A 26,738-nucleotide genomic window follows, 5' to 3' on the forward strand; every position below is an offset into this window, starting at 1 on the left:
TTGCATTCAGTTCTGTTACAACGCTATTACGCCAGTCTTACGTCACAGGTGACGTGGCAGTCAGCTGATCATTGCCAACCTACTTAAAGCCTGCTCAGTTGTCTCTTCCTCCTGCCTTGCTGATTGGCAGCTGGCACTTGCTTGCCCCCACCGCCTCCCCAGCACCACCAGTAGGCTCTGCTGCTAATTCTGTTCCCCATGGGGGGTGTTTAAATATAGTTATATCTCCCTGCTCCTAATGGTTATTGATGTTCTTCTGTGCTGCGCTGAGCAGGGAGAGCAGAGCCTGACGCCAAAATAAATGTGACATATACACTTGTATTACTCATTTATAATAATAATAATAAACATTGTTTCAATCCTTATCGTGAGTTCTCTAACTGAACTTTTTTACGTGAACTTTGGACCAATATCTAAACATGCTTTTTTAATAAATTCAATGAATATTGCAGTTTTATGCAAATTATTCTTCTGCCTCTAAATCATGCATGCAAAGTAACATATTCATGGCATTTGGCAAAGATGTATAGTGTTATTCCAAATATCACTAAAACCAATCTTACCCCAATTGGCCAAAGGGGGGCGCTATATCATTTTGAGCAGTTTGTGAAACGCTTAAACCTGTTTTTATTCTGGATTTTTTTGTTGCAATTTGCATGAAACATTCTACACACAATCTAAGGACCTTTATCTAACATGCCTATGAAGTGCACACACAAAATAATAATAATAATTATTAATAATAATATAGCTGCAAGCAGCGATAAAGTGGCCAAAAACACCTCAAATCATGAACTCAGCCTGTGATGTGTGTGAAATCTTGCAAGCACATTCCCACTAGGTCAAGGAACAGTTGCCACCCTTCTCACATTGGCCTGTTATAGCGCCACCAGCGGGTCAACTTTTGCATAACACATTTTTGGAACAAAATGCCTCAAATCATGCATGCAGCGTCCGATTGCGTCACTAACGTGTGTGTGAGCCTGTGCCTACAGTGCCTGTGCATTTTCTATTTCGGGTTGTGTGTCACGTCAGTCTGTGTAGATCATCAACTGTCGGTGCGTTCAGAATGCACAGCACTGAACGCTCTGGCCAATACAAATTAAGAGGGGAGTGTGCTCGGACGGCTACATCGTATAATTACATAATAAAATTAATTAAAAAGGAAATTATTCTTTTTTTATTTTTTCGCTAAAGACTCTTGACTCGGACTCGACTCGTAGATCAAAGACTCGACTCGAGTGTCGACCCCCCAAAGACTCCAGACTCAACTCAACTTGTAGATCAAAGACTCGAGACTCGACTCGTGATCAAGAGTCTCTGTAGGTCCAGCAGCCAGGCGATTTCCTTATTCCTCTCTGTTGCGTCCTTATATATTCCTCTGTTGTATTGTTTAAAAGTTTAAAGGTCTACATATTTTTCCAATGCATATCCCGGCCTTGTTGACGGATTGGAAGAGATTTTGAAGCTCTGGGTCCAAAACGGAATTGATATTTAATGTGTAAAATCTGCTGTATTTACATTGAAGTGAATGGACCCAATAGAGGCGGCTGTGATACTAGACTGAGGTCGAGGGGGAGAGGTGGGGGCGCCTCCGGGAATCATGGATTGTGCAATGAAATTAAAGCCAAATACATCTTTTATCTTTACAGTTCTTTACAGTTAAGAAAGGCACTTATATGTTCTTTTTTTAAATCTTGTTTTTTTTAGAGCAGCAGAAAGTGTCATACAAGGACTAACTACATTTGCTGAAAAAGCTTACGCTGCATCCTCATTATCTTTTACTTTGTTTTCCACTTTGTTTTATTGTTGTAACACTGCAGTCGGATATTCCAGCATCCCCAAGAGGTTGAAGATGCAGGTGATGAATTCATGGAAGAAGACGACATCTACGACGACTTAAAAACCGTAAGATTTGTGTTGATCAATTAAGTATGCGATAAGGTCTTGCTGCGCCGTCATTATGGCTTATATGGACACGACGGGGTGATAAGGGAATTATCAGCCCGAAGTGTCCATATAAGCCATAATGACCAAGCAGCAAGACCTTATAGCACTTATTACCCGGCTAATACATAACATTAATAATTTGACTCAAAACTAAAATCAAAACAAAGTGTGTCTTTGTTTACAGACGGCTGAAAGTGCGTCCCCCCGAGCGCAACACGGTCGCCTTGGAAAACAAGGAAGTGCTGATCAAATAGAATCCATTTCTGTTACTGCGTTGTCTATTTCTCGCCTCAAATGTTTTTAAAGACATTCTTCAGAGCAACGTTTGGTTGTAAATGTCGCTGTGTGTTTGTTTACATGGCTGACATGTTGGATACGGCACGAAATCCACGCAGTGCAGCCTGAATACAGCAGCTGCTCTGAGCCTTTGATTAGGCAGCGGTGAATTATAGAGCGGAGTGGTCATTATACGCTCATAATTCACCGCTGATTTCAGCACTCGACCAATCAAAATCAAGCATTCAACCAAGCCGGGTAATAAGCAACATTACACAAGAGGGTGTACCTTATCACGGTTATTTTGCACGACAGCCTTGCTGCAGGAACAAGCCGAAGGCGAGTTCCGTAGGCAGGGCTGAAGTGCCAAATAACCGTGATAAGGCAGACCCTCGAGTGTAATAAATATAAAAAACACTCTGCTATTAGGCCTATTATTTATGTGTGCGTTTAAGGAACGGCTGGATCTATTGGGTTCTGTTCTGTAGCACTGGGTCCATTTGGTTACTGTAGCCTATATCAGTAGACTGCCAGAAGAGATTATTTTTCCCTATTCAACACATGCAGTTACAAATACAAACAGGAGACATCTCACTGAGAAGATAGATCTATATAAAATAACGGATGGCCGACACATTGGCCGCTGTTTATTGCGATTCGCGGCGATAGATATATGTCCGCTGTTGTGTTGGTTATTTCTTGGTGCTTCGTGGAATCTCAACTGCAGGGCTGGGTAACACAATTCTGCCTAATCGACCTCTTTATTAAACCGATATATAAAACAATCAGGTTTTGCTTTTATATTTGATTTGCAGCTGTGACTTGCGAACTAAAATCTGTCTCGATTTGTGTTGAAAGACACAGCTCAGCCATGAGACAGATTCTCCGACCAATCAGTAGCAAGCAGCATTATATGTCACTAATCGGTAGCAAGCAGCATTATATGTCACTGCTTTGGCCTCGCCGACCAATCAGTAGCAAGCAGCATTATATGTCACTGCTTTGGCCTCGCTTGGCCCATCCCAGAAACACTTTAGAGTGGATACTTTTTAGTACCCCGTTTTGTACCACTTTCACACCACTATACTCAGTTCCTTGCAGTGGAAAACCCACCACAAGTGTGTGGGGTGGAGTGGGGCTATGCATATGGAAAACCGGCTAAAATGTACTTAAAGTACAAAAGTAGTCATTATGCAGAACACGTTTGCCTGTGTCCATTTATGCCCATATAGGAACTTCAAAACACGTCATACTGATGATGTCCCATTTCTTTGAAGATAGCAGATCTACAAGCTCACAATGCATCACATCATGACACATTGTGATCGCCTCATGACACGTTGTGAGCTTGTAGATTGGCTATAAATGACCAAATTGTGTATAGGGTTGAAGTGGTGGATGCATGTTTTGTAATTACTAATCAAAATCTAGTAAGTAACTAGTAACTAAAGATTTCAAATAATTGTAGTGGAGTAAAAGTACAATGTTTGCCTCTGAGATGTAGTGGAGTAGAAGTAAAAGTATTGGAAATTAGAAATACTAAGTAAAGTACAAATACCTCAAAATTGTACCTAGTTACTTTCCACAACTGGCCTCAACCATGGTATTCTAATTCATGCAACTCCACAAAGATTTGACCAAACAGTTTGGATAAAGTGCTGAAAAACTTCTGTTTTGGGAAGGACAATCGCACAGTACTTTGGGAAATGTGGGTGAAACAGCAGCTGCTAGACGTTGTTCTGCATTGTTTGGATGTACAGTATATTAGACCTAAGTTTATTTGCCTTCCCTGTAGGCCTATACCTTCCTTATTCCTAAATTAAGTGCTTTGCTTTTTGTTTAAATGAAATGTGTCATGGAGTTCTTTCATTAGAGTAACCTTGAATTTCCCTTAAATAGAAAGACAAAATTACTTTTACATTGTGTGTGTGTGTGTGTGTGTGTGTGTGTGTGTGTGTGTGTTACATTCTATTATTATTTTTAATAGTATAAGTGAGTACACCCCTCATTTCTGTGTTTTCTCTTGTAATTTTTATTGTCCCCTCAAATTAACTCGCCACACAGCCATTCATTTCTAAACCACTGGCAACTAAAGTGAGTACACCCCTAAGTGAAAATGTCAAAATTGGGCCCAAGTGTCAATATTTTGTGTGGCCACCATTACATTCCAGCACTGCCTTAACCCTCTTGGGCATGGAGTTCACCAGAGCTTCCAGAAAAAAGAACAGCATCCTGGTTAAAATGTATTTTGAAGTTGCAGTGGGTCGTCCTCGGATATACCCCCTTTCCCTCTGTCTTTCTGCTCCCCGCCCATCTCTCTACTCTCCTGTCTCCTCCACCCCGCTGCATTCACCGCTATCGCATTATGAGGAAGTAACCTCTACATATATTGTCCTTTAATTGTAAATATGGGCATATAACATTTATCCATTCAGATATCTTATTTACATTAATATCCTTCATAACAAGTAGTCCGTTTATGCTTTGGTGAAATAATGAATATCGCTATGTATCGTTATGTATCTTCCACCCTGACTGGATCCGAGGACAGCGCACAGCTCCCTGGGTTACAGAGCTTTGTGGAACCTCCCTCCTCCTTACCGACACTCTTGTGTTTGCTGTGTCGAGCACAGCGCACTGCTACCCGGGTAGAGCTCTGTGGAACCTCCCTCCTTTTACTGACACTCTGTCTCTGCTGTGACCGTGCACAGCGCACTACTCATAGGCAGCCGGCTATAAAACTCACAACTTGTAGTTCTGCTATTTTCAAAATCTTTTTGTTTAAAAAAAATCTAACTTTTGAAATGTTTTGCCTAGGTTTCAGCGATGCAAGAACTGGCAAAGAGACTGAAACAACGACAAACGAAGTATCTCCTTGGAGTAAGCACACACGCACACACGCGCAAACACGTGCACACACGTGTGCGCACACACGCACGTTGTATGTATTACCAAGTTAAGTTGTTTATAGTTGGGAGAGGTGATCCTTGATGGCACTGGCACATGTGTGTGTGTGCGCATGTTTATGTTTGGAGATGTGGGAATGTTATAGATAAGTTAGTTTGGTATCCATATTCCCTGATGCAATGCAACGATATGACCAGACTCGATGCTCGCTGCCCTGTAACACGTTTAATCATCACACAACGATGACGAGAAACTATTAATTAATGATGAAGCTTGCAGCTTTTATCACGGCATAATGTGCGCATCGCGTCCTATTGAGTCTCCCGCAGTGCCCTGCAACGGTTCGGGGCCCCGTGGGTACCCGACAGGTACCCGTGTTTGACGGGCGGATACGGGCAGAATATATCTACTATTATAAATGTGCGGGTATGGGGACGGGCGGTGAGCGACTAAAAACACGGGCGGGTGACATTTAATCAGACAACTGTTTCTGCCTAAAACAACGTCTCAAGAGCGCACACAGTGAGCAGCACGACAGAACCATACCACGGCATGCATACAGCACTGTTTCCACCTAAACGTCAAGTCACACACATGGAGCGGCGGCAGCCGGGCTGGGGCGCACACAGTCAGTGTGGAGGACACGACCGACACACAACTGAATAAAGTGGCCGCGAGTGATCTGCTTGCCTAGCGCGATGTAGTTGCCCAAACTAATATGATTTGGGCTTTAGCCTACATCTCATTAAAACGTAATATGCAAACCTACAAGTCTGAGGGTTTGTTTTATGTCATGATGATGAGGCGCAAGGAAGGATGACTTGCCTGCAATCAACTTGTCCAATTCAACCACATCATTGCTGCGATCAGAAAGGTGCATGATTGTATAATATCCATGTGATTCCACGACTGAGTTCCGATCCCTTTTTTATTATCGTCACATCATGGGTCCGTTTTGGTTTAGATTAGCTTGGGCTGTTTATCATCATAACAGTAGCCTAAACAGTGATGAGAGAACGAAGACAGACAGACAGCGAGTGGAGTTCCCTTCAGCTGTGAAAAGCTGGATATGTGCTTCGCCATATGACGTTGCGTGTCGAGCATAGCAGACATGCAAGCTCACAAAGCTGCAAGTTCCGACATGTTGTGAGCTTGTAGCTCTGATATTTTCAATGCGCGACACCATCGTATGACAAATACAACTGCACAAAGCAGCGGAGGCAGAAAGCAGCTGCAGCAACAAGCTGTCGTGACAGATCATGATACGATTTTAAATTAGTATGATTGGTTTTAAAGGTTGTTCTACTTTATCCAAATAATAATAGACCTATTAATAATAGGCATAATAACAGCATTTTACGATGGCGTGCAGGGGGATCAACTATGGAGTGAAAATGGAGTGCGATGCCATTGGAAGAACGCACGCATGGCTGTAGGCTATTTACTTCAATGCATGTAATCACGGGTAACAGGGCGGGTGATGGGTCCATTTTTTGACGGGCGGGGCGGGTCTGGTTTAGATTTGTTAATAATGACGGGTAGCAGGCGGTACGGCGGTACACGGATCTGATTAATGACACGCGGGGTGGGCACAGGTTGTCAAAATTGGACCCGTGCAGGGCTCTGGTCTCCCGTTCTCCAGACGGGACTTTATATCAAAACCACACAGCTTAATCAAAAATAGGCTATAGAATAAAATAAGTTTATATATTTGTATAGGGTGGAGATTGGAGAAAGAAATAGACTTCTGTCTGCCTTAGTAAACTTACATTCGAATGCAATATGGATAGCCTAATAATGAATCCCCTTATGCAAGGTGAAGCTTTCAATCCCAAATACAATGCTATAACTTTTAATATTGGCTCATTGCACGCACGTCCTTGTCAAACAAATTCAAAAATCACGGTATGCGTTTTCACTGCAAGGAAATTGGTATTCTCACGGTACTTTCAGCTAAAATTACTAGGTATTTTGCCATGACATTTCGGATCCCAAAACTAAGTGACTGTTTTCACATGGCGTGAATTTCAAAATTCTGTAATTTGCAAATCCCGCCCCATTCTGCCCTGTTACTATGGTGGTACATTTGACCCTGGGCAGATTGTTTTTATAGTGGCAGTGAATGGGGGGAGAGGGTATTTTCATTGCCTCATTATTGCAATTTAAAGTACCAAAGGAAAAACATCTAGGTGATATTAATAAAAAGGGAAGACAAAGGTACAGTAGTTACATTGCAAAACAGGGGGTTTCCCTGAAAATATATGTTTTAATTTGTTTAATCCCAGTGGGACAGAATCACCATTGCAGATTCTTTTTTTTTTCATAGCCTCATTACAGCTATATAAAGTACCAAAGAAACACATCTACATGATATCTACATTTCCCCCGAAAATATATGTTTTAAATAGTTTAATCCTCTGGATCAGAGAGAGAATAGAAATAGAAAGAGAAAGCGCAGTGCATCTTGGGTAGGAAGATGACTGCCAGAGTATAGTTCTCCTCACATAATAGGCTGGCTTTTCGTAATTCTGCCCATTTAAAATATATGTACCCAATCGTAACTCTTAGTTACATTGATAAGGTCCATGTGAACTAGTTTGTTGAAGCTTATTCATTATGATGAGCGAGATCGCTATCACCTCGCGTGGCCGTACTGGACGAACGCTGTGCTCCGCAGAGCGGACAGTTGTTGAAAGCCTGAAGCAACATTCTCCACTGCACAAACTCCACCCCCGATAACAAAAAGTGAATGGTTTTTTTCTGGTTGGCCAGTCAGGGAGTCTCAGGGACCAATCAGAAGGCTGACAAAAGGTGAATTGTTGTAATATTTGAAAAAACTTCCAGAAGTTTGACACTATGAAAACGGGGCTTAAGTTAATCATCTGGGGACCCGCCCAAAATAATTTGGGACCCCCCTGGGTGTTGAAAGTGTGTGTCTGTCTGTCTGTCTGTCTGTCTGTCTGTCTGTCTGTCTGTCTTGCTGTGCTGTGTAATCTCTCTCACTCACACCACACACACTCTGTGCTGTGCTGTGTAATCTCTCTCACTCACACCACACACACACACACACAATATTTTTGGATTCAGTGTGTAATAAAAAACAAGCAGGTGTAAACTGATAATATAATGTATTATGTTTCAGAACAAAGTTTCACGTACAGACATCCTCTTCTGGGCAAAGTTGGTGGACATGCAATTCACCGGCCTCAACGAAGGTGAATGCAAATATATGTTAAAAATACCTAGTGGGACTTTAGAGACATTACAAGGTACAGTAAATTGCATGGTACCTTCACTGTACCAGACGCTCGGCCAAGCTTCTAGTTATCTAAACTTTATTTGACACGATGTGCTTCCCCCTCACTTCTCCATATTCTCCTACTTTCCTTTTCTCCTTTCCTCTTGTCCCAGAGGAAGAGGACTACGTGCATGCATGGTTTAATTCTGTGAAGAGACTGAATGCGTGTGCCTATGCCCATCGTTACATCAGGAGGATAGGCATTACACCTGCTGATGTCCTCCGAGGTGAGTATGACATTGGTGGTGATGATATACACTATGGGTGCAACAGTTGGGGCCGATGTATACTTATTGATTAACTCTTTTACTGCTACGGACGTTCCTGTTTGCCCCATTTTTGACGGCGGCGCGATGCCAATACGGCTTGTTCTTTCTTACCTTGTTTTGATATCGGTAAGCTGATGGGGGGGGTCGCGCGGGTGTGTACAGTCAAAGCATCTCCCTTAATGCTGCTCTCAAAAATCTACTTCACGTAAACATCAATGTAGTCCCAAATCACTTCCTGGCTTTTTTCTATGAACAGGCGCTAGACAGCGGAACGCGGCAGGCCGCATGGGCCAATTCCATTCAATTTGTTGCATAAGGCTGCCCTCTGCTGCCAGACAGTATGGCCAAAGTACATTATATAAAACCCATTATAAAATGAATTCGCTTAAAAAGAACCAATAGATAATTTTCTATAACATCTCAAAGGAAAGCTACTTTTTGCTGGCACCAGACCCCAAAAATAAATAATAACATCTTTTTACTTGTTGGGCTTTTTTGAAGAAGATTTTATTAGAAGTTTGCAATAGAAAAAGGTACAGTTTCATGACAGTACAAATCATTGGTACAAGGTCAACTAAAAGGAGATCCTAGAGGCCAAGGCTTATTTCCAGTTGCTTGTAACTTAGTAGTTCACGAATATTTCATATGAAGGACCCCCAGATTAATATATTTGTGACACACACACACACACACACACACATTTTTATATACTTTTTATTGTTGATTCGTCACCATTACGAGGTACAGCTTGTAATCATGGGGCATTCGAGGCATGAGCTACACAGCCAAAAGCGTCAACCAAAATGTTGCCAAAATGGTTGCAATACTGTTCTGCTGGCATTTACTCTCGTTTTGGGCTTCCCTGACACTGAGCTTAAAATGGCCAATATGTGTTGTTTTGTTCTTGTCCTTATTACTGTGGGAGAGTGCTACCATTCAATGCTCCAAGCAACAAAAGTGAACACCAAAAGAACAGTATTGCAGGCCTGCCATAATTAAAGGGTGGATATAATGAACCAAATGTTGGCAAAGTTTGGGTCGGCGCTACCCACGTGTTTGGCTGTTGTGCTCATTCTAAGAATGCCCAATGCTTAAAAACTGTACCTTGTAAAGGTGATGAATCAACGATGATAATGATATAAAACAATACAAATTGGTGTTATTAAAGGGAATATATATATATAGAGAGAGAGAGATGGAGATGGCGAGAGAGAGCTTTATGTAATTATTTATTTAGTGTCAGACACTAGCTCCGGTATACGTTAAGATGTACGTCCTGTAAGTAGACCTACAAATAAAAGTAGTCATTAAAATTAAACTAATCATTAAACTAATCATTAAAAGTCTCTTATTTTGAAATCCAAAGATTTTAGAGGAAGTCTGTGCTGCCATGACACTTCTGTTGTTATGCTGTTCGAAACTCTAGTGTAACTAAGTAAACACGGACCAACGTGGATTAAAAACAATATATTAGCCACAGTTCATATTTACGATAGGCTATTTAAACCATGCTGTGACTTAAACTTTATTTATTTATTTAATGTTTATTTGACAGGGACAATACAAAAACAATGTATCAAGTTAAAAAACATGAAACCGTTGCATTGTATGTAGGGTTTGTAGCCTAGGCTAATTTGCAACCCCAGTCCCTGGTTAGGCCTTTCTATTGCATATACTGTGTCTATATCTAAAAATCTATTACACAAATATACAAATGTCTATCTAAAATCTATTACAAAATTATTCAATATCTACCAAAAATCAATTACAAAAGTATATGCATGAAGCTCTAAAGTACAAAATCATTCCAATTTAGTCAAAAAGCAATTAACATTCTTAAGTGTCCTACGTATGTTCACAGTTTTGGTTTGATTTTAACCAACATTTAACCTTTTCGTTAAATATTTTGAGGTCAGTTTGCTTTTTTATTTCAGTCGGTAGGGCATTCCACAAGTGTATCCCTTTTACTGAGTATGAAGTCTGACCAAACGTGGTGCTGCGCATTGCTGCCTTGTGGTCGCCATTTGCTGATCCCCTTGTAACTCTAGTACCTGTCCCTTTCACCTGGGGACAAAGTACTGCTGGGGCAAGATCGTTTACACATTTAAAGATTAATTTGATAAAGGAAAATTTAATGAAACTGTCAAAACTGAGCATATTGTATTTTCGAAGAATTATGCAGTGGTGCCATCTCATTTGTTTTTTATCCATTATTTTCAATGCTTGTTTATAAAGCGATGTAATTGGTTTTATTGTTGTCTGTGAAGCCTGGACAATGAACACACTTTGGAAAGACGGCACTCAACAGTCACAGCTTGTCCGTATGTATCTGTCACGCCTGACTAGAGTTCTCAACGGGCCTGAAAATTAAGAATGGTCAGGTTCTCATAACTCTTATCACAGAGTATTGAGAGTAATAGTAATAAAAGAATATATTTTCTTGGCATACATTTTAGGCCCTACCATGTCGGTCAGGTTCGGGTATGGTCGGGTTCGGGCAGAATTTGAGAACTTTACGCCTGGCACTGTGGTTCTATGGGTTTGTCGCTCTGACATCATGCTCTGGCTTTAGCCTGGGATCACAAAACCTTTCGGGGTTGTAACCGGTCTGGAGCGGAAACTACAACACGTCATGTTGTAGTACTCAAAGGACTACAATTTGCCGGTGTCGTAGATTTCTATGATTATTGCATAAAAATATACTGAGAAAAGAAAGGTTGAGAAGTGTTCAAACACAATCAGTATTTATTCAAGAAGGAGCTCCGAGCTGACAGCACTACACCTAACTGGTATAGCCTTCCACTCCAGTTTACAGGTTATACAGCCCTCTTATACACTTCAGAGAGACTTTAAAATAATCAGAGTCGAGTTAACAAACATCCTTTTAAGGCTTTTAGTCAGGAATGCTTCCGACAGGACATGACATTCTGGTAACGGGTGAAGGAGTGACTCACACAACAGTTGTTCTCAAGCCTAGAATACAACACCCTGACATGACTAATCCAATGACATGACCTTCTGATTAGCTTAAGGACAAAACAAAAGTTACATTTCATAAAAGTCTACAACATTCCTCCCTTTTGACCAATAATATGGTCATTAACTCATCTGCTGCCATTTAACAAAACCTTCATACTCTCATAGGCCAAACTGTATCCATAGACATCCATGTAATTCATAGTGCACGGATCATGCACACCCATGCCTAGATAATGCACCACGTGTGTCCACATTGCTCACAGCTTTCAAACAAAAAAATCCGAATGGAAATCCGTTCAGGCATTCATGAGATAGCAGCCATTATGTTTTCCTAAAATGTAAACAAAGATGGCTGCCATGTTTGAAAGATGGGGTTGCTATGGTGGTTAAACATGCAATTTCTCGATCGCTATCATGCCTAAAGTCTTACAAATGCGTCGCAATGTGATACAGATTATATGCATTTGGTCACCCATGCTCTTATTAAGCACTTTGTAACGCTGTTGTGAAAAGGTAATTGTTTTTGTATTGCTCATCCATGATCTAAGCTTGATCACCTCTCTTTATTCTTCTACTTAAATTTCAATGTACTCTTTTTCCCAGTTGTTCCCCGACTGGCGTTGAACCCGAATCGTTTGATGACTGTCGCGGACTTGTGGGAAGAATGGGAGGAGGAAACCTGGTGAACCATACCTCATCACACCATTAGTTATAGGTATATTCAGTGATTGTATTTCATTCAAATACAAATATAATTGGTACATTTTCCATTCATTCTCCTCACTAGAATGTGTGCTGACCATATAAGGTCTTCCACCATGACCTGTGTTGCGAGCATAGCTAGATTCCGTTTTCAGAGGTGGCCAGCCAGTCCTCGACCAATCAGGGTAGAGTATGGCCGTAGTTATGGTCAAAATAAAAGTTTTTAGAACCACAGTCACTCTGAATTAAGAACGTCTGCTAAATGCCTAGATTGTAAACTACTGAACTCATAAAATGCCACAGTCTCGTAGTAAATCAATATCATACATATCCTGAAGCTGGAGACGTAGGCCTTCCGATATTCAGTGATTGGGTCTAATGATCAAAACGAGAACATAATGGTGTAGAAAATCTATAAAAAACTAAACATTTCCACGCTGTAACAAGATGACCCCTGGCCACTTTCATTATCACTGAATACACCTTTAAGGGATTATTGGTTATGATTGTGATCGAAAATGGAAATAATATTCAGAAATGAACTCATGTCAAGTTATGTATCAAGTTGTCTGGGTTTATGTTGTACACAGTACACAACATTAGTGTTAAATTGGAGCTTGAAATGTACAAAAGTATTGCCATCAAAATATACTTTAAAGACAAAAAAAAAGTTAAATCAGTCTGATTAGCTAATATGATTGATGACTATACTGTGTATTGTACTCTGTCCGTCTGCCCTAGCTCGCAGCAGCTTATTTAAAGTTGGAAGGACACCCCCAAAATGGTCCATATCAGGCTATCTAATTAGCTAATATTTGTGATGATGTAAAGAAAACCTACCTTTTGATTACCCAATCAAATTAATTTATTGCAAATACTGAACTGAAAGTAGTACTTTCTGTACAGTAACTGCAATAAATTAATTCCATTGGCTAATATGGGGGAGGGTGCAGAGTTGAACTTGCATATCATATTCTGAAACTACCCCCACAGAAGCTGTGCGACGTGAAAATGCGCCTTTCGAAAACAAATTTTAAAACTAGCAGTTGTAGGTGTAAAAATTATAAAGATTCCTTAACTTAGTGGCATATTTACCGCTAAAAAAGTACAAGTTTTCTACAAAAAGGTGTCAAGAGTTTCTTATCGAAAGTCCAACACTTCTCCGCTCGACCTCTGGGATGCTTTTAGCTGCCATTTCCTGCTGTCTCTTCCACTAGAAGCACCAGAGTGATCTGCGGTTTATGGCCGCGGCAGTCATACTAGAGCCCTGCACGGGCCTAAAATGTGGGCCCGGGCCCGGCCCTGGCCCTGGCCCGTGGACTTCAGTCCAGGCCCGGCCCGTGGCCCGGTTGGTGCCGCTATTTAAAGCCAGAGCCCGGCCCGAAGCCCGTCACCTTATTATTAATTAATTATTTGTGTGCGTGGCTTTCAATGCTGCGCACTGCAGCTACACTCTCAAGGGGCGTCCATACTGTCACAGACCACCGAAATTTGCGTCGGAAAGGTCCAGTTCAACTACAAAATGACATCTCTTGCAACTTCTGAAAAGGATTACTCCTAATTTGAGTTCGGAAAGCTGCACGCACATCAGAAAGTCGAAACTTTCCGACGAAAACTATGGTCGGAGAGGACGGAGACTGAGAGACGTATGTACAGCCCTCTATACTAAACCCTCTATACTGTCTTGCGCTCTGATTACAAGAAAGAAGTCAACACAACACAACAGCACAGCAAGTAATTACACATACATCACAATGCAAGAAATCTTCTTCCACCCACCGTTTGTTATGTTACTGTATATCGTCACAGCAATTAGATATTGATATTATTGTCGGCTTGCCGCCCGTGGTTACAAGCCATCTCGTAAAATACAGAGTATCGTCCAGTACTAAAGAGTAAAGACAGACGCACGCATCCCGTAACTGATACGGGACTCGGGAGGTCGGGGAATCATTACAGGGCGATTTGAGAAATGACGGTGAAATGGGTGAAACTACAGTAGTGCTCCTAATTTTCTAGTCTCGCTGTGTACGCACCGCAGAGTAGACTTGTGTGAGTGTCTGACAGAAGAAAAGCCGTCGAGCCCTCGGCTCGTTGAGGCTCTCCATTGGCTAATGTACTCATGTCAGAGCCGTGTTGCTATAGATACGGATAGAACCCATAGCTTAGAAGGCTATTAGCCTAGAAGGCTATGGGAGGCAGCACCACAGATATAAAGAGCTAGATGCCTCATTCGCCTCTGCAGTTAATTGGAGCGATGTGCAAAAGTTCTAGCCCGGACTTCCTGGAAAAACCAAGGGAACGCCGTCAGTCAAAGTGACTACTGGCCAATCACAGTGTGTCTTTTCCGTGACTTATCCAAGGACCACAATTCATTTCAACAGAGCCAGTTCCGATGTTGCGCTGCTCAGCTGTTCTTACAGGCTGCATACGTAAAGACCAGCCCCCACCTGCCTCTGATTGGCTTACCGACTTCCGTATGTGTGACGCACGCTGAAGCAATGAACACGGAAGTGACGAAGATTCCCTTGGTTGCTAGATGCATACGCCCCCTAGCCGAAGGAGGCGTCTAGCTTTATATGTCTGTGGGCAGCACTAACACACACACCACACTCCATTCTAGCTAAGCGCACACACAGAGACGTCATGTGTGAAATTCACAGCGCGAAATGTTCCGAGCATGGTTCTGAGCCCGGGCCCGGCCCTAGGCCCGTTGGTGAGTTTCGAAACGAGCCCAAGCCCGGCCTGTTTTGGCGGGCCGGGCCCTGGTCGGGTCCCGTCGGGCTTGCAGGGCTCTAAGTCATACACTGACTTTATGACAACTTGGCTGTCCAAAGACTCAACAATATCTTCTATTTACACCGTGGATGGAGCAGTAGAGTAGGCAACTGTAAATCAACTGATGGGAGGGGCGGTGCCATCTGGGGCAACAAACGGTCAGCAGCAGACCTCCAGGGGGATAGCGATTTTTATCATTTCAACAAATAAACATTTATAAAAACTAACAACTTGACAATGTTGCTAAAACAGACATTTGTAATATGTATATATATATTTTTTTGCATAGAATTACAAATAAAATACATTTTATGTTGATGGCCAGCTTGAGCAATAAGGTGGTTGCGGTGTGATAAATTATAGCGATTTTGATCTTTACAATGAATAAGCATAAAGTAGTTATTGATGTAAATAAAATAACTAACGGGTACATATATTTTATATGCCGCTGAATTACAATTAAAATAAATGTCATGCTGAGCCTACTTCAATTTCCTGGTCAGTGTGAGACTGCGAGAAGAGCGGCTTTCTGCCAGTGCCAAAGAGCAGCAATACGGTTCCGTTTTGTCTCTATAATAATAATGTAAATATATTAACAATTAACAATTCATATTAACTAGAGCACAACGTATTTTCTTTAATTTTAACAGTGCTGTATTGTCTGTAAGTTCTTTGGCATTACATGTTAATTCTTTTTTTTATTTTTTTATTATTATTTGGGGGGAGGTTACCCTTGTTGTTGACATTATCATATCAATGTGTCCTATTCATATGACGTACGTGTGTGTGTGTGTGTGTGTGTGTGTGTGTGTGTGTGTGTGTGTGTGTGTGTGTGTGTGTGTGTGTGTGTGTGTGTGTGTGTGTGTGTGTGTGTGTGTGTGTGTGTGTGTGTGTGTGTGTGTGTGTGTGTGTGTGTGTGTGTGTGTGTGTGTGTGTGTGTGTGTGTGTGTGTGTGTGTGTGTGTGTGTCTGCAGGTCATTGTGGAGGAGCAGCAAGGAAGCGGCATGTCCAGCTGGCTGTTCGTCAACCAACAGAAACTGCAGTGCTTCTTTTTGTCATGTTCCTGTCAGTCAGCCCCCGCTTCCAGCTGGCTGACAACCAACAGAAACTGCAGTGATTCTTTTTTTTCCCTTTCTTTTTGGCGTGGTGTTTGGTGAAGCCAGGCTGTTGTTATAATCTTTGTAGAACGATAGTCTGCTAGTACTGTAGCAGCCTGGTGAATGGCAGCAGAACACAATTTTGCAGTTTTCCATTGTTTTAGACAATGTTTTGAGCCATACTGCTTTCCTTTCTTTTTGGCGTGGTGTTTGGTGTTGGTGTTTTTGTATAATAGTTTTAATCTTTGTAGGATGATAGTCTGCTATTCCCACCTGTAACTCTCTCTCTCTCTCTCTCTCTCTCTCTCTCTCTCTCTCTCTCTCTCTCTCTCTCTCTCTCTCTCTCTCTCTCTCTTTCTCTCTTTCTCTCTCTCTCTCTTTCTCTCTTTCTCTCTCTCTCTCTCTCTCTCTCTCTCTCTCTCTCCCCTCACTCACTCACTACCGTACATAGCCAATAGTCTACTAAATTAGCTTGGATTAGCTTGAGGATTTTAGAATAGGTATGTAATTTTTGCAGTTTTTCCATTGTTCTTGTTTTAAACAATGTTTTGAGCATTTACGGCTAACCTAATGTACAGCATTTATTTGTTTTTGTTCATAACAGTAGATACTGTGACAAGCCATGGATAAAAAATGTTCAAAGTGTTCTTGTGTATGTCTGACTTTAATATTCAATATCAACCAGCAAATCAATATTCATGCATATTCATGGCCTTGAAAACTGAAAGCCAATCTTGATACACTGCCACCAACAAGTGATGCCTTGACCCACAATCAACAAGGGTATCCAACGCTATCCTTCCAAAGCTACCCTCACCAATCAATTGTGGCTGGCACATGGTAGAAGGCAGGTTGGTCCCCCAGCTTTAAACGTAATAACCTCTTCAGGCCAGATGCTTGGAACTTACAGTTTGTGGATGCAAAGCAAGTGGAAACCAGTGCAGGGCATTGTCTCTGTCGTAAATGGAGGGATTTACTGCAGTGGAGCATATGGATGTGCCTGTGCAGCTTGGTACAAAAACTAATTTGACAATTATTAAGAAACTGACAATGAAGAAATGGACCTTGATCAGGAGTAGTGCCTCACTAGTGAAACTGAAAGAGTTAAGGGTGGCATAGAATGGTTAGGGAGCCCGCCTGGGGAACCAGAGCCCCTGGTTGTGTGATTGGTGGTGTGATTCCAGGCCAGGGTAGCGATGTCGATGTGTGTCCCATCAACACAAGGGTTTAAGACTCTTAACCCCTAATTGCTCGTGTGCTCAGCGAATCAATTGGCTTGGGCTGAAAATACATTTCCCTTGCTGGAGGAAATGGGTATCTATATTATTAAGTTCACCAAAATTGTATGTTGTTACATACATTTTTACATACAACCAGAGTGCTTCTTGTTTACTGATTACACATATTTCCATTATTAGATAATACACAGGACAGTACGGTACAGTTTGCCATCAGCATTGATTGTTGTCATGTTATATTCAATTGTATCGTCACATTGTCCATTTAGCATAACACATTTTCAATGTTCTTATTCTTAGTCTTGCTGTTATTCTGTGACCTATGTTATCCATTTTGGTGTGATGTGTGTTTTTAATGGAGTAATTTCTTGTATAGGCCTACTCAAAATGGACAAAAACGCCATTAAAGAAGTTGCCTTTTACCATAATATTTACAAATCTATTGCAATAACATTCAAAATAACCTTCCATATTGGTCTTTTATCTATTTCCTTTAATATAACATAGAGAAAGAAATACATTTAAAAGTAAAGAATTAATGAAATGCTTATGATGTTTAATCGGATTATTTGAATAGGCCTATAGCATGAAATGGGCATTCAACTATTGAAGGGCTTATAAAAGTCACCAGAAAATAAATTCAAAATGCCAACCACCTTAACCGTACCTTCAACACAAAAAAAAAAGGTTGTCAGCTTCTACCCAAATATAGCCGCAAAAGTCATTTCTGAAGCAGTTTTGGCCCCTTGGCTTGTATTCAGGGCTAGGTAGCCTACAGCTTGTCACCTGTTGGACCACTTTGTTCATAATAGATCCAAGCTGGTCTATCTGACACTCCATAAGGCATATATATTTATAGGGGTTTAAAGCCATACTGTGTAAGTTGCTCACCTAGTGGTCATTAGCCCTATAGCGAACCGCGGTCGCGTCCGCGTCTTTCGGCCGTTTTTCATACCTTCAGACCCCCGCGTCTGCCTCCACCTCGCTGAGATCTATCTTTGGAGGGGTCCCTTGTTCCTGTGCGTTCAGTAATTGTGGGCTCGCCTATAAGGCGAGCACACTTTAGATATTGTCATTATTTCTTTCTATACTATATAAAGTAGACGGGAACTTCGGTTCCTTTCTACTCCTACATACTTAGTGAGAAAATGAAAATAAAAACATCAATGTGTTCAGCTTACTGTGGCGCAGTGTGCTATTACTTTTTACAGCAATCGGCCAAATGGTGGCGCTGTAGGAAGCCTTCGAAAGTGCGATCTTTGAACAGGTAGAGCTCATGCTCTGTTATACGTACAGCCATGAAACCTGTATACACGTATGCGTCTCCTCATGCCGAACAACTTTTACCCTCTAACTTTTGACCTCTGACCTTTAGGTCTCCCACAATTCGGAATTATATGAAAAACAGTAAAAATCTATCTCCTCCTGGGTTTTTTTTCGTTACTCGCACGAAACTTTTTTCACATGAACTTTGGACCAATACGGTCAAACTGTCTGGTCGGATTTCTTTTAAAGTGAAATATAATTTTTTAATAATTCAATCAATATTGCGGTTTTATGCAAATCATTATTCGGCCTCTAAATCATACATGCAAAGTTACACGTTCATGGCATTTGGCAAAGATGTGGAGGGTTAGTCAAAGTATCACTGAAACCAATTTTATTCCAATCGGCCAAAGGGGGGCGCTATACGAAGCGTTTGAAAATTCAAACTTCAAACGGGCATAAGTCATGACTTGTTTCGTTTGAAGACATGCAACTTGTTACACGCGTGCTTTGACTCGAGCGGAAGACATCTGTGTCGTTGTTAAGTAAGGTCCGCCCTTCGATTTTCCGCCATTTTGAGCAGTTTGTAAAACGCGTAAACCCGCTTTTATTCTGGAATCTTCGCTCCACGTGCACAAAACTTTTTTTACGTGAACTTTGGACCGATATCTAAAGATCTGTCAGATCGGATTTCTTTAAAATTGAAACATGCTTTTTAAAATAAATTCAATGAATATTGCAGTTTTATGCAAATTATTCTTCTGCCTCTAAATCACACATGCAAAGTAACATGTTCATGGTATTTGGCAAAGATGTAGAGTGTTAGTCCAAATATCACTAAAACCAATCTTACCCCAATTGGCCAAAGGGGGGCGCTATATCATTTTGAGCAGTTTTTGAAACACTTAAACCCGTTAGGATTTTTTTTTGCAATTTGCATGAAACATTCTACACACAATCTAAGGACCTTTATCTAATATGCCTATGAAGTGCACACACACACAAAAAAATAAAAATAATAATGAATATAGCTGCAAGCAGCGATAAAGTGGCCAAAGACAAAAACACCTCAAATCATGAACACAGCCTGCAATGTGCGTGAAATCTTGCAAGCACATTCCCAATAGGTCAAGGAACAGATACCACCCTTCTGGTTGGCCTGTTATAGCGCCACCAGCGGGTCAACTTTTGCACAACACATTTTTGGAACAAAATGGACCAATCTTTGACGTCAGTAACGTCAAAGAGAGCACTGCCTGTGATCTTGACATTTTGTACTTTTATAGCCATTGTTTTCTGGCTTGAAGCGAGCCCACAATTGTTTCGAAGGAACAACATTTTTCTAGTTCCAGAGATACACTCCTTCACCCTGCCTGGTAGGCGAAATTACCTAGAGACTGGATGGTACAAACCGGCGACAACAAAATGGCGACCCCACTTCAAGATGCGATGTGAGTTTACATATATAGAGAAGGCTTTACAGGCTGAAATTCACGGCGCGGATCTTCTAAAACTTTTGTGTTTTAATAGTTAGGAGAATTTTAAGATTTGTTTTATAAAAAAAGTTACATGTTGCCATACCTTAGCTTTTTCTGAACTGACGCCACTGGACACCACTGTCACAGTCAAAATAATATATGACAAAGGGGTAATATGGAACCATGGACAGCGTGGGCGAAATGGCTCTTCAACGGCGGTGAAACGGCCAGATAGGTTAGGTGAAAACACTCTCCTCCACGGCAAAAGTGCCCCGCGAAAAGACCTGGCGAAAATGTTTAAGGCGATTAAGCCTGACACCGTTCTGGGAAAGCAATGCAATTTAATGTGTTATATACAGCCAGAAAGTGAGGAACATCTGATAAAAAAAAAAGAAAAAAAAAAAAAAGAATGTAATTTAAAGACATTTTGTATTATTAATTGTACTCGTATCGGCGAGTACTCAAAATGAAGTACTTGTACTCGGTCAGCAAAAAAGTGGTATCGGGACATCCCTATTTGACACTTCTACTTTTCTAGTCATGATCCTCAATTATGGTGGTGACCAGAATTTCCACTGGGTTAATGTGAGCTCGGTGGTGAGGGGTGGTCAAATTTATAACCTTAACTCGTTTGAACAAGGAAGACCTTGTAGTGGTACCCTTGCAAGACTTTTAGTCCTCCTACAGGTTGGCCTGCGGCCTGGAGGACTGGGCTAGAAGTGGTTGCTATAGAAACGAGGACCACAGTACATGCTCACAACTCGCTGAACTAAAGAGCGAACACAAAATAAAAGAAAAAAAAAACATGGGTTATGAATTACTTGTTTCGGTTAGCTTTATTTTACAAAATGTCAAATATACAGTTGATATATTTATATATATATTTATATAACTTAGAATGCTTATCATAACTGAACGGGATCAACACAAACAATGATGGATAGAAAAGCTTTGTCATGGTGTCATTGGCTTCATAGGGGAAGAATGAACTGGAATGTTTACAGTGCTAAATAACAAACACGGAGTCAACAGTATTGAGAACACATTACAATCATCAGCTAGACTTGTTTTTCTTTAAAACAGACTGAGACAGAAGGTGTTGCCGGGAGACTGGAAAGAGTCAAAGCATTAAATTCAAAGGTTAAGGTACACAGGGAATATTCACTTGCATAAATCTTGATTCTTGCAGAGCTGTTTTTGAAATTGGAATATGCAATATTAACGAGATTAGCAATTCTGCAGTATTGAAAAAAAAGATCCTGATTTGAACAATTTTGTCATTTTAGAAATTTGCTGGTGCTGCTCAATATATGTTTAAGCAAGTGCAAAGACTGATTTTACACACAAAGTCTTTCATGTCAGGTGTTGGATTGTTCTCAATGTGCCACACTTGAAGGCTAAAGCAATGGACATCTCAGATATTGCACTATAAAGTTCTGCGCCACATCACGCCCTGAGCTTTCAGAAGGGGGCAAAAGCAACAGCAGCTTTCAGGCAAAGGTACAGTCATTCTTTCCAACTATTAGTGATGAGAAGAGACCGATAGTCAAGAGGATTTTCTGATACCGTTGCTTTCTTTTTGCAAATTTGCTAAAGTTGAGGCTAGGGGCTGGGGATGAGTTGAGTTACACCAAGCATGTGAGGGGAGGAAGACCAACCGTACTTTTGCTGAAAATGTCTCATCATTGTCAAAACAGCTGAACTATATCAGTCTTGATTGTGGAACATAACATGAACTAGACAACCATTGAAGGTAACATTCCTTTGGTAGGTTGACTTATGAGAGGAATAATCTAAAGTGGATTTCCTTTGGTCATGTTCATCAGGAAATCAACCTGCTTTTCTGTTTTTCTCAGGGGGGGAACAGGAAACTACGATGATAAGTGGCAAGACAGAGAGATAGTACTATATCATAAATTCAGAATAAGCTTACTTGAATTGGTGAATACGCAACTGCTAAGTTAGTGTTAAGCGAGATGAGAAGACAAACCGAAACAAAACAGTCAGGCACTAGAATAGGACCCCTGTTTCTCAAAAGTATCCCAGAACCATGGCCATGTGATGGAACAGAGGGTAGACTTATCAAATCGGCACCTATAAAGATTCTTAACCAATCATGTGTAGTGATACGCGGAAGCGGGGATTGAACCCGGGACTCCCACTCGCCAGTCCAACGCACAACCAGTCGTGCTAATAGGGCTGAGCCCGATTAGCAGGGCTGTTGTCGCTGGTTCATGGCTGGTACTAACTGTGAGGGCTACAATCACCCCCCTGATCTTTGGAGCGCGCCCTCGCGCTTCACACTTCACGCCGCGGACCGCCGCACGCGACGTGGACCTGTCCCTCACGCGAGGATACCACGCCCCTCATCCTGCCGACAACGCCAGATTGTAGTGATACGCGGAAGCGGGGTTTGAACCCGGGACTCCCACTCGCCAGTCCAACGCACAACCAGTCGTGCTAATAGGGCTGAGCCCGATTAGCAGGGCTGTTGTCGCTGGTTCATGGCTGGTACTAACTGTGAGGGCTACACATGGATGATCCATACCTCTTTAATGCATAGGTTAACGTTTACTGTATGAAATGTGTGCTTGTCGTTTTTTATGTATAGGAATGAATTAAGTGAGTTGGACTTGAATTTTTTTTCACTGGTGGTCAAAAATGGCTAAACCATTAGGTCGCTGGAAGCAAAATAATGATTTCAGATCCTTTTGAGAAAACCAGCCCTCGTTTGGAAGAGAAGAAACACAACAACTTGCCATCCAACAATACTGGACATCAAGTGATTTGGAAGGACATACTGACATTGTTGTAATGGAGGACTGTTTTTACTAGGAACTAAGTGAGCACCATATTAATTATTTTTTTACAAAGGTTATTTCAGAGATATTGATTTTGTTGATTAATTCATTCTGTCACTGAAGTGTGCGATTACAGAACATTGAATGCAAATGATGAAGGCAGTCCCAGGTCAGTTCAGGGCAACAGAACTTCCTCACACCCATGAGCTAAATAGAACTGTGCTCATGTCCCTGCCACGGTCAGTGGTTAACAACCCTTTTGGTATCTCAAGGCACAACATTCCAAGGCACATACTGTATAATAATTGTTTACTTGCACGATCATAAAAAAAAGAACCAGCTAAAATAGTTGCTGATCCAAGCCCAGATTGCATAGAGGAACAAAGTGGGTCTGTAATATTATTGCTGTGATTTACCTTTTATTTGTTTGTTTGTTTGTTTATTTGTGCAACATCTCAAGGCACATCTAGGCACACTCAATGGTATACTGGTTGAAACCCACTGTTGTAAATGACAATGTTCAATGTAGGACAGCTGATCTCGGGTAAATTTTTGACTTTTAAGCAAGAATGGGACTGACCCTAAATCAGCACTCCCAACTCCAGTTCCACCGAAAGTATTGTAACAGATTCTCCTTGGTTTTCTCCGAGTTGCTGTGGTGAAGTAGAGAACTACATACTGAGATGGAAATGAAAATTAATGCTGCAAGTGTAAAGTGTACACTCAGTGATGTGATGCCACATCAGGATTCAAGCGAGTTAAGTTGTGTGTGTGTGTGTGTGTGTGTGTGTGTGTGTGTGTGTGTGTGTGTGTGTGTGTGTGTGTGTGTGTGTGTGTGTGTGTGTGTGTGTGTGTGTGTGTGTGTGTGTGTGTGTGTGTGTGTGTGTGCGCGCGCGCGCGCGTGTGTGTGCGTGTGCATGCCTTTCAGGTGGTGCATCACATCACTGTGAAAATAGTTTTAAACCTTTGAAGTGAAAATCATTGAGACCAAGATGAGCTAGATCCCATCAGAAGGTGTTACAAATACCTAAATTGTAATCAATGACTATTTTGCCCTGGTATATTGATTATGAGGACCTCTATCCTAGACACTAAAATATGACCTCCCTCCCTACTCCACTCTTTCATTGTGGGGTTAACTGGAAATGGATCTCTCAAGAGCGACAACTGCAAATCTGCAATATTCTGATTTCTTCTGGGCCAGTGGGGGGTCCTTGAAGGACCCCCATGTGTACAAATATAACTCATTGCTTCTCAGAGTTACAGGGGTCAGTTTGGTTCCTAACTATCAATCTGACTGGGGACCCCCTGGAACCCCCTCAAGGACTTTGAGAACCACTGATCAAGGCCCCACTACGTAACAAGAGCCTGGTGCACTTTCAACAGGGCAACAGGCTGAGGCCTGAGACCAGTGCTAGCATGCAGGCCCACTCTTTCACCCAGTTCACACTGGCTTCAGTACACAAATCTGTCTTTTGAGTTCCATTGCCATGGTTCAAACGCCCACACGCATACCACAAAAACAGCAACGAGTTTCCGTTGCATTATCTAGAAGTTACTTTTAAAATGATGATCTGATATCAGTTTTGCATCGTTCTGCTTAATGGCTAAAGCTTAGATTTAGAGCAGATCCGTTTCTCGAAGCAACTTCACCACAATGAAACTTTACCCACGATGTGTTTACTTGGATTCTATAATGTGTGTACTGTGTTTGTGTGGGTGTGCCAGCGGGAGAGGAAAGGGAAGTTCACTCTACATTAGAACCTCCTTAGAGCATCTTTATTTGCCAAGGAGAGAAGTGATAACCCCCCACCTCTACCTACCAACAGACCTGGGCAAAAATAGCATTTCATTTTCAAATATTTGAAAGAAGCGCTCGGTTTAAATTGTTTCGCAGGCAGCATCTTCCCACCATTGATTCCGTCAAGGTACATGATTTATTCACACTCCCTCCAGGAGTTTTTCACCTCTTCAAACAAACAGGACAAAAAGCAACAGTTTTGGTGTAGCCCAGGGCTGGAGGACAGCTACACGTGTGGCTCTGCTTTGCAGAACAACCTCCCAATCATAAGATAAGAGAATAATAATTAATCATAGTCAATACTATTAGAAAATTGCCCCCCCCAAAAATACATTCATTATGGACATCGCAAGTGGAGTGTGTGGGGGTCTGACGCTCACAACGAGCTCTCGCCCACCACTAAATGAGTGTGTTGGTGTGTGTGTGTGTGTATATGTGTGTGTGCCGTATGTGTGTTTGTTCATACCAGAACCCATTCATCAGACAAAGACTTGCAAGTTCAAGTTCATGAGTCTGTTATAAAAAATCATCATCATCATCATCGTCATCATATTCATCCCCTTCATCATTAAAAGGCCATACCAGGCTTGTTGTCCATTTACAACATTGTCAATATTTTACAATAATATAGACAATTTCCCCCAAACTTCCTTCTCTTGTATGTATACGGTATGCACATTACTTTCACTAACATGACTGTTTTACTCGGTTACAGCCATTCAAATTTGTGCTTTGATATCAAATATTATTTATTTTGTATTTTACTCATCAGTATAGCACTTTAGTAGCCGTTGGTCATTTTAAATGTGCTTTATAAATAAACTTTGAGTTGAGTTGAGTAAGTGGCTTAGGTAGAACTAGCTACTAATATCAAGTTCAAGATGCTCTCAGATAAGGCTCAATAACAGTGCTCTCAAATATGAGAGAAAAAAAACAAAGCGATTAAGGGGAAACAGGTCTAGAATTATCTGAAATATCTGTCCAATATTGTAAATGGGCAATCACACGTAGTGACATCGGCATGGTCCTTTAACATCACCTCGTCATGTGCAGTCAGTCTCACACATCCATATAAAGCAGGGCATGGGGAACAGAGGCATGTCTGTATGTTGTGTGTGAACAGTGAGGTCACAGGAACATGTACTGGTTGTCTATGGCCCGCTTGCGCCCCCGCTCCGGCTCCAGTTCGTAGTCTGAGTCCCGCTGTGGGATGAGGGGTGGGTGGGGGTGAGGGTGCCGAAGGAGTGGCCTCCTCCCCACGGACTCGCTCCGGCGCAGGGGCACGGGGGCTGACGCAGGGGGATCCGGGAGGGGGTTGCTGGTGCGTGGAGGCAGGTGGTGCTGGTGGAGGTGGTGGTGGTGGTGTGTCAGCTGGGAGCTGAGGCCTGGAATGGAGGTGGTGCTGTTGGTGGCAGTGGCTGGTGCGGTGCTTGAGAGGGTTGCGGAGCAGGAGGGTGTCAGACTGGGACGGCTAGCCAGGCTGCAGTGAGCCAGGCTGGGCTCAGAGCTCCAGCGGTGCAGGGAGAAAGGGACCAGGACCACTCCTGCAGGCTGACCTGAGAAAGGTAAAGAGTAAAGAAAAAACAAGAGATGAGCTCAGCTGCAAACAGAGCCATCCATGTAAAGAGTCTTTTTGTACTCTTTGCAGCCCTGCTGGGATTCTGTCCAAACCCATACGGAGCTGTTGGAGAAATTCTTGCAATAGAATACTAGTGCTGGAGGCAGGTTGGGGGTGAGGGTGATTTCAGGAAATATTATCGAATGTTGATTTAAAATTCTAATGTCAACGTTATCCAACTATTTAGTCGCAGCTTGCTGACATAGAGCACATGCTGATGATGAACTTAACTAATTTGGTCCTCCAATACTGCCATCATTGCCATCAGGAAGACTTACAC

The 26,738-nt window shown here is 41.8% G+C and overlaps 2 protein-coding genes across 2 annotated transcripts in view; one reads left to right on the top strand and one right to left on the bottom strand.

Annotated features, from left to right (window-relative positions):
* The first annotated feature begins 1,860 nt into the window (after positions 1 to 1,860).
* LOC308296228 (uncharacterized protein) lies at positions 1,861 to 16,258 on the top strand. The gene is made up of 6 exons (XM_080739411.1): positions 1,861 to 1,908; positions 5,044 to 5,106; positions 8,276 to 8,348; positions 8,545 to 8,658; positions 12,283 to 12,394; positions 16,134 to 16,258. The coding sequence occupies exons 1-5, from the start codon at positions 1,873 to 1,875 to the stop codon at positions 12,363 to 12,365; spliced, it is 369 nt and encodes a 122-aa protein (XP_080595537.1). The 5' UTR covers positions 1,861 to 1,872; the 3' UTR covers positions 12,366 to 12,394; positions 16,134 to 16,258.
* An 8,908-nt stretch (positions 16,259 to 25,166) lies between these two features.
* The window catches only part of sh2b3 (SH2B adaptor protein 3), a 78,458-nt gene continuing 76,886 nt past the window's right edge, over positions 25,167 to 26,738 (bottom strand). Inside the window, exon 8 of the mRNA XM_080738883.1 lies at positions 25,167 to 26,396. Coding sequence (XP_080595009.1) covers positions 25,969 to 26,396 — 428 coding nt within the window. The 3' untranslated portion in view covers positions 25,167 to 25,968. The remainder of the gene's footprint in view (positions 26,397 to 26,738) is intronic.

Source organism: Nannobrachium achirus, assembly GCF_963921795.1.
Source record: "Nannobrachium achirus genome assembly, chromosome: 12".
NCBI classification, from domain to species: domain Eukaryota; kingdom Metazoa; phylum Chordata; class Actinopteri; order Myctophiformes; family Myctophidae; genus Nannobrachium; species Nannobrachium achirus.

Bases quoted from the DNA above. Each gene is read 5' to 3' on its own strand.
- LOC308296228 (XM_080739411.1), top strand. From the start codon at position 1,873: ATGGAAGAAGACGACATCTACGACGACTTAAAAACC. The intron at 5,107-8,275 runs GTAAGCACACAC...ATTATGTTTCAG, and splicing joins AAACGAAGTATCTCCTTGGA to AACAAAGTTTCACGTACAGA. The intron at 8,349-8,544 runs GTGAATGCAAAT...CTCTTGTCCCAG, and splicing joins ATTCACCGGCCTCAACGAAG to AGGAAGAGGACTACGTGCAT.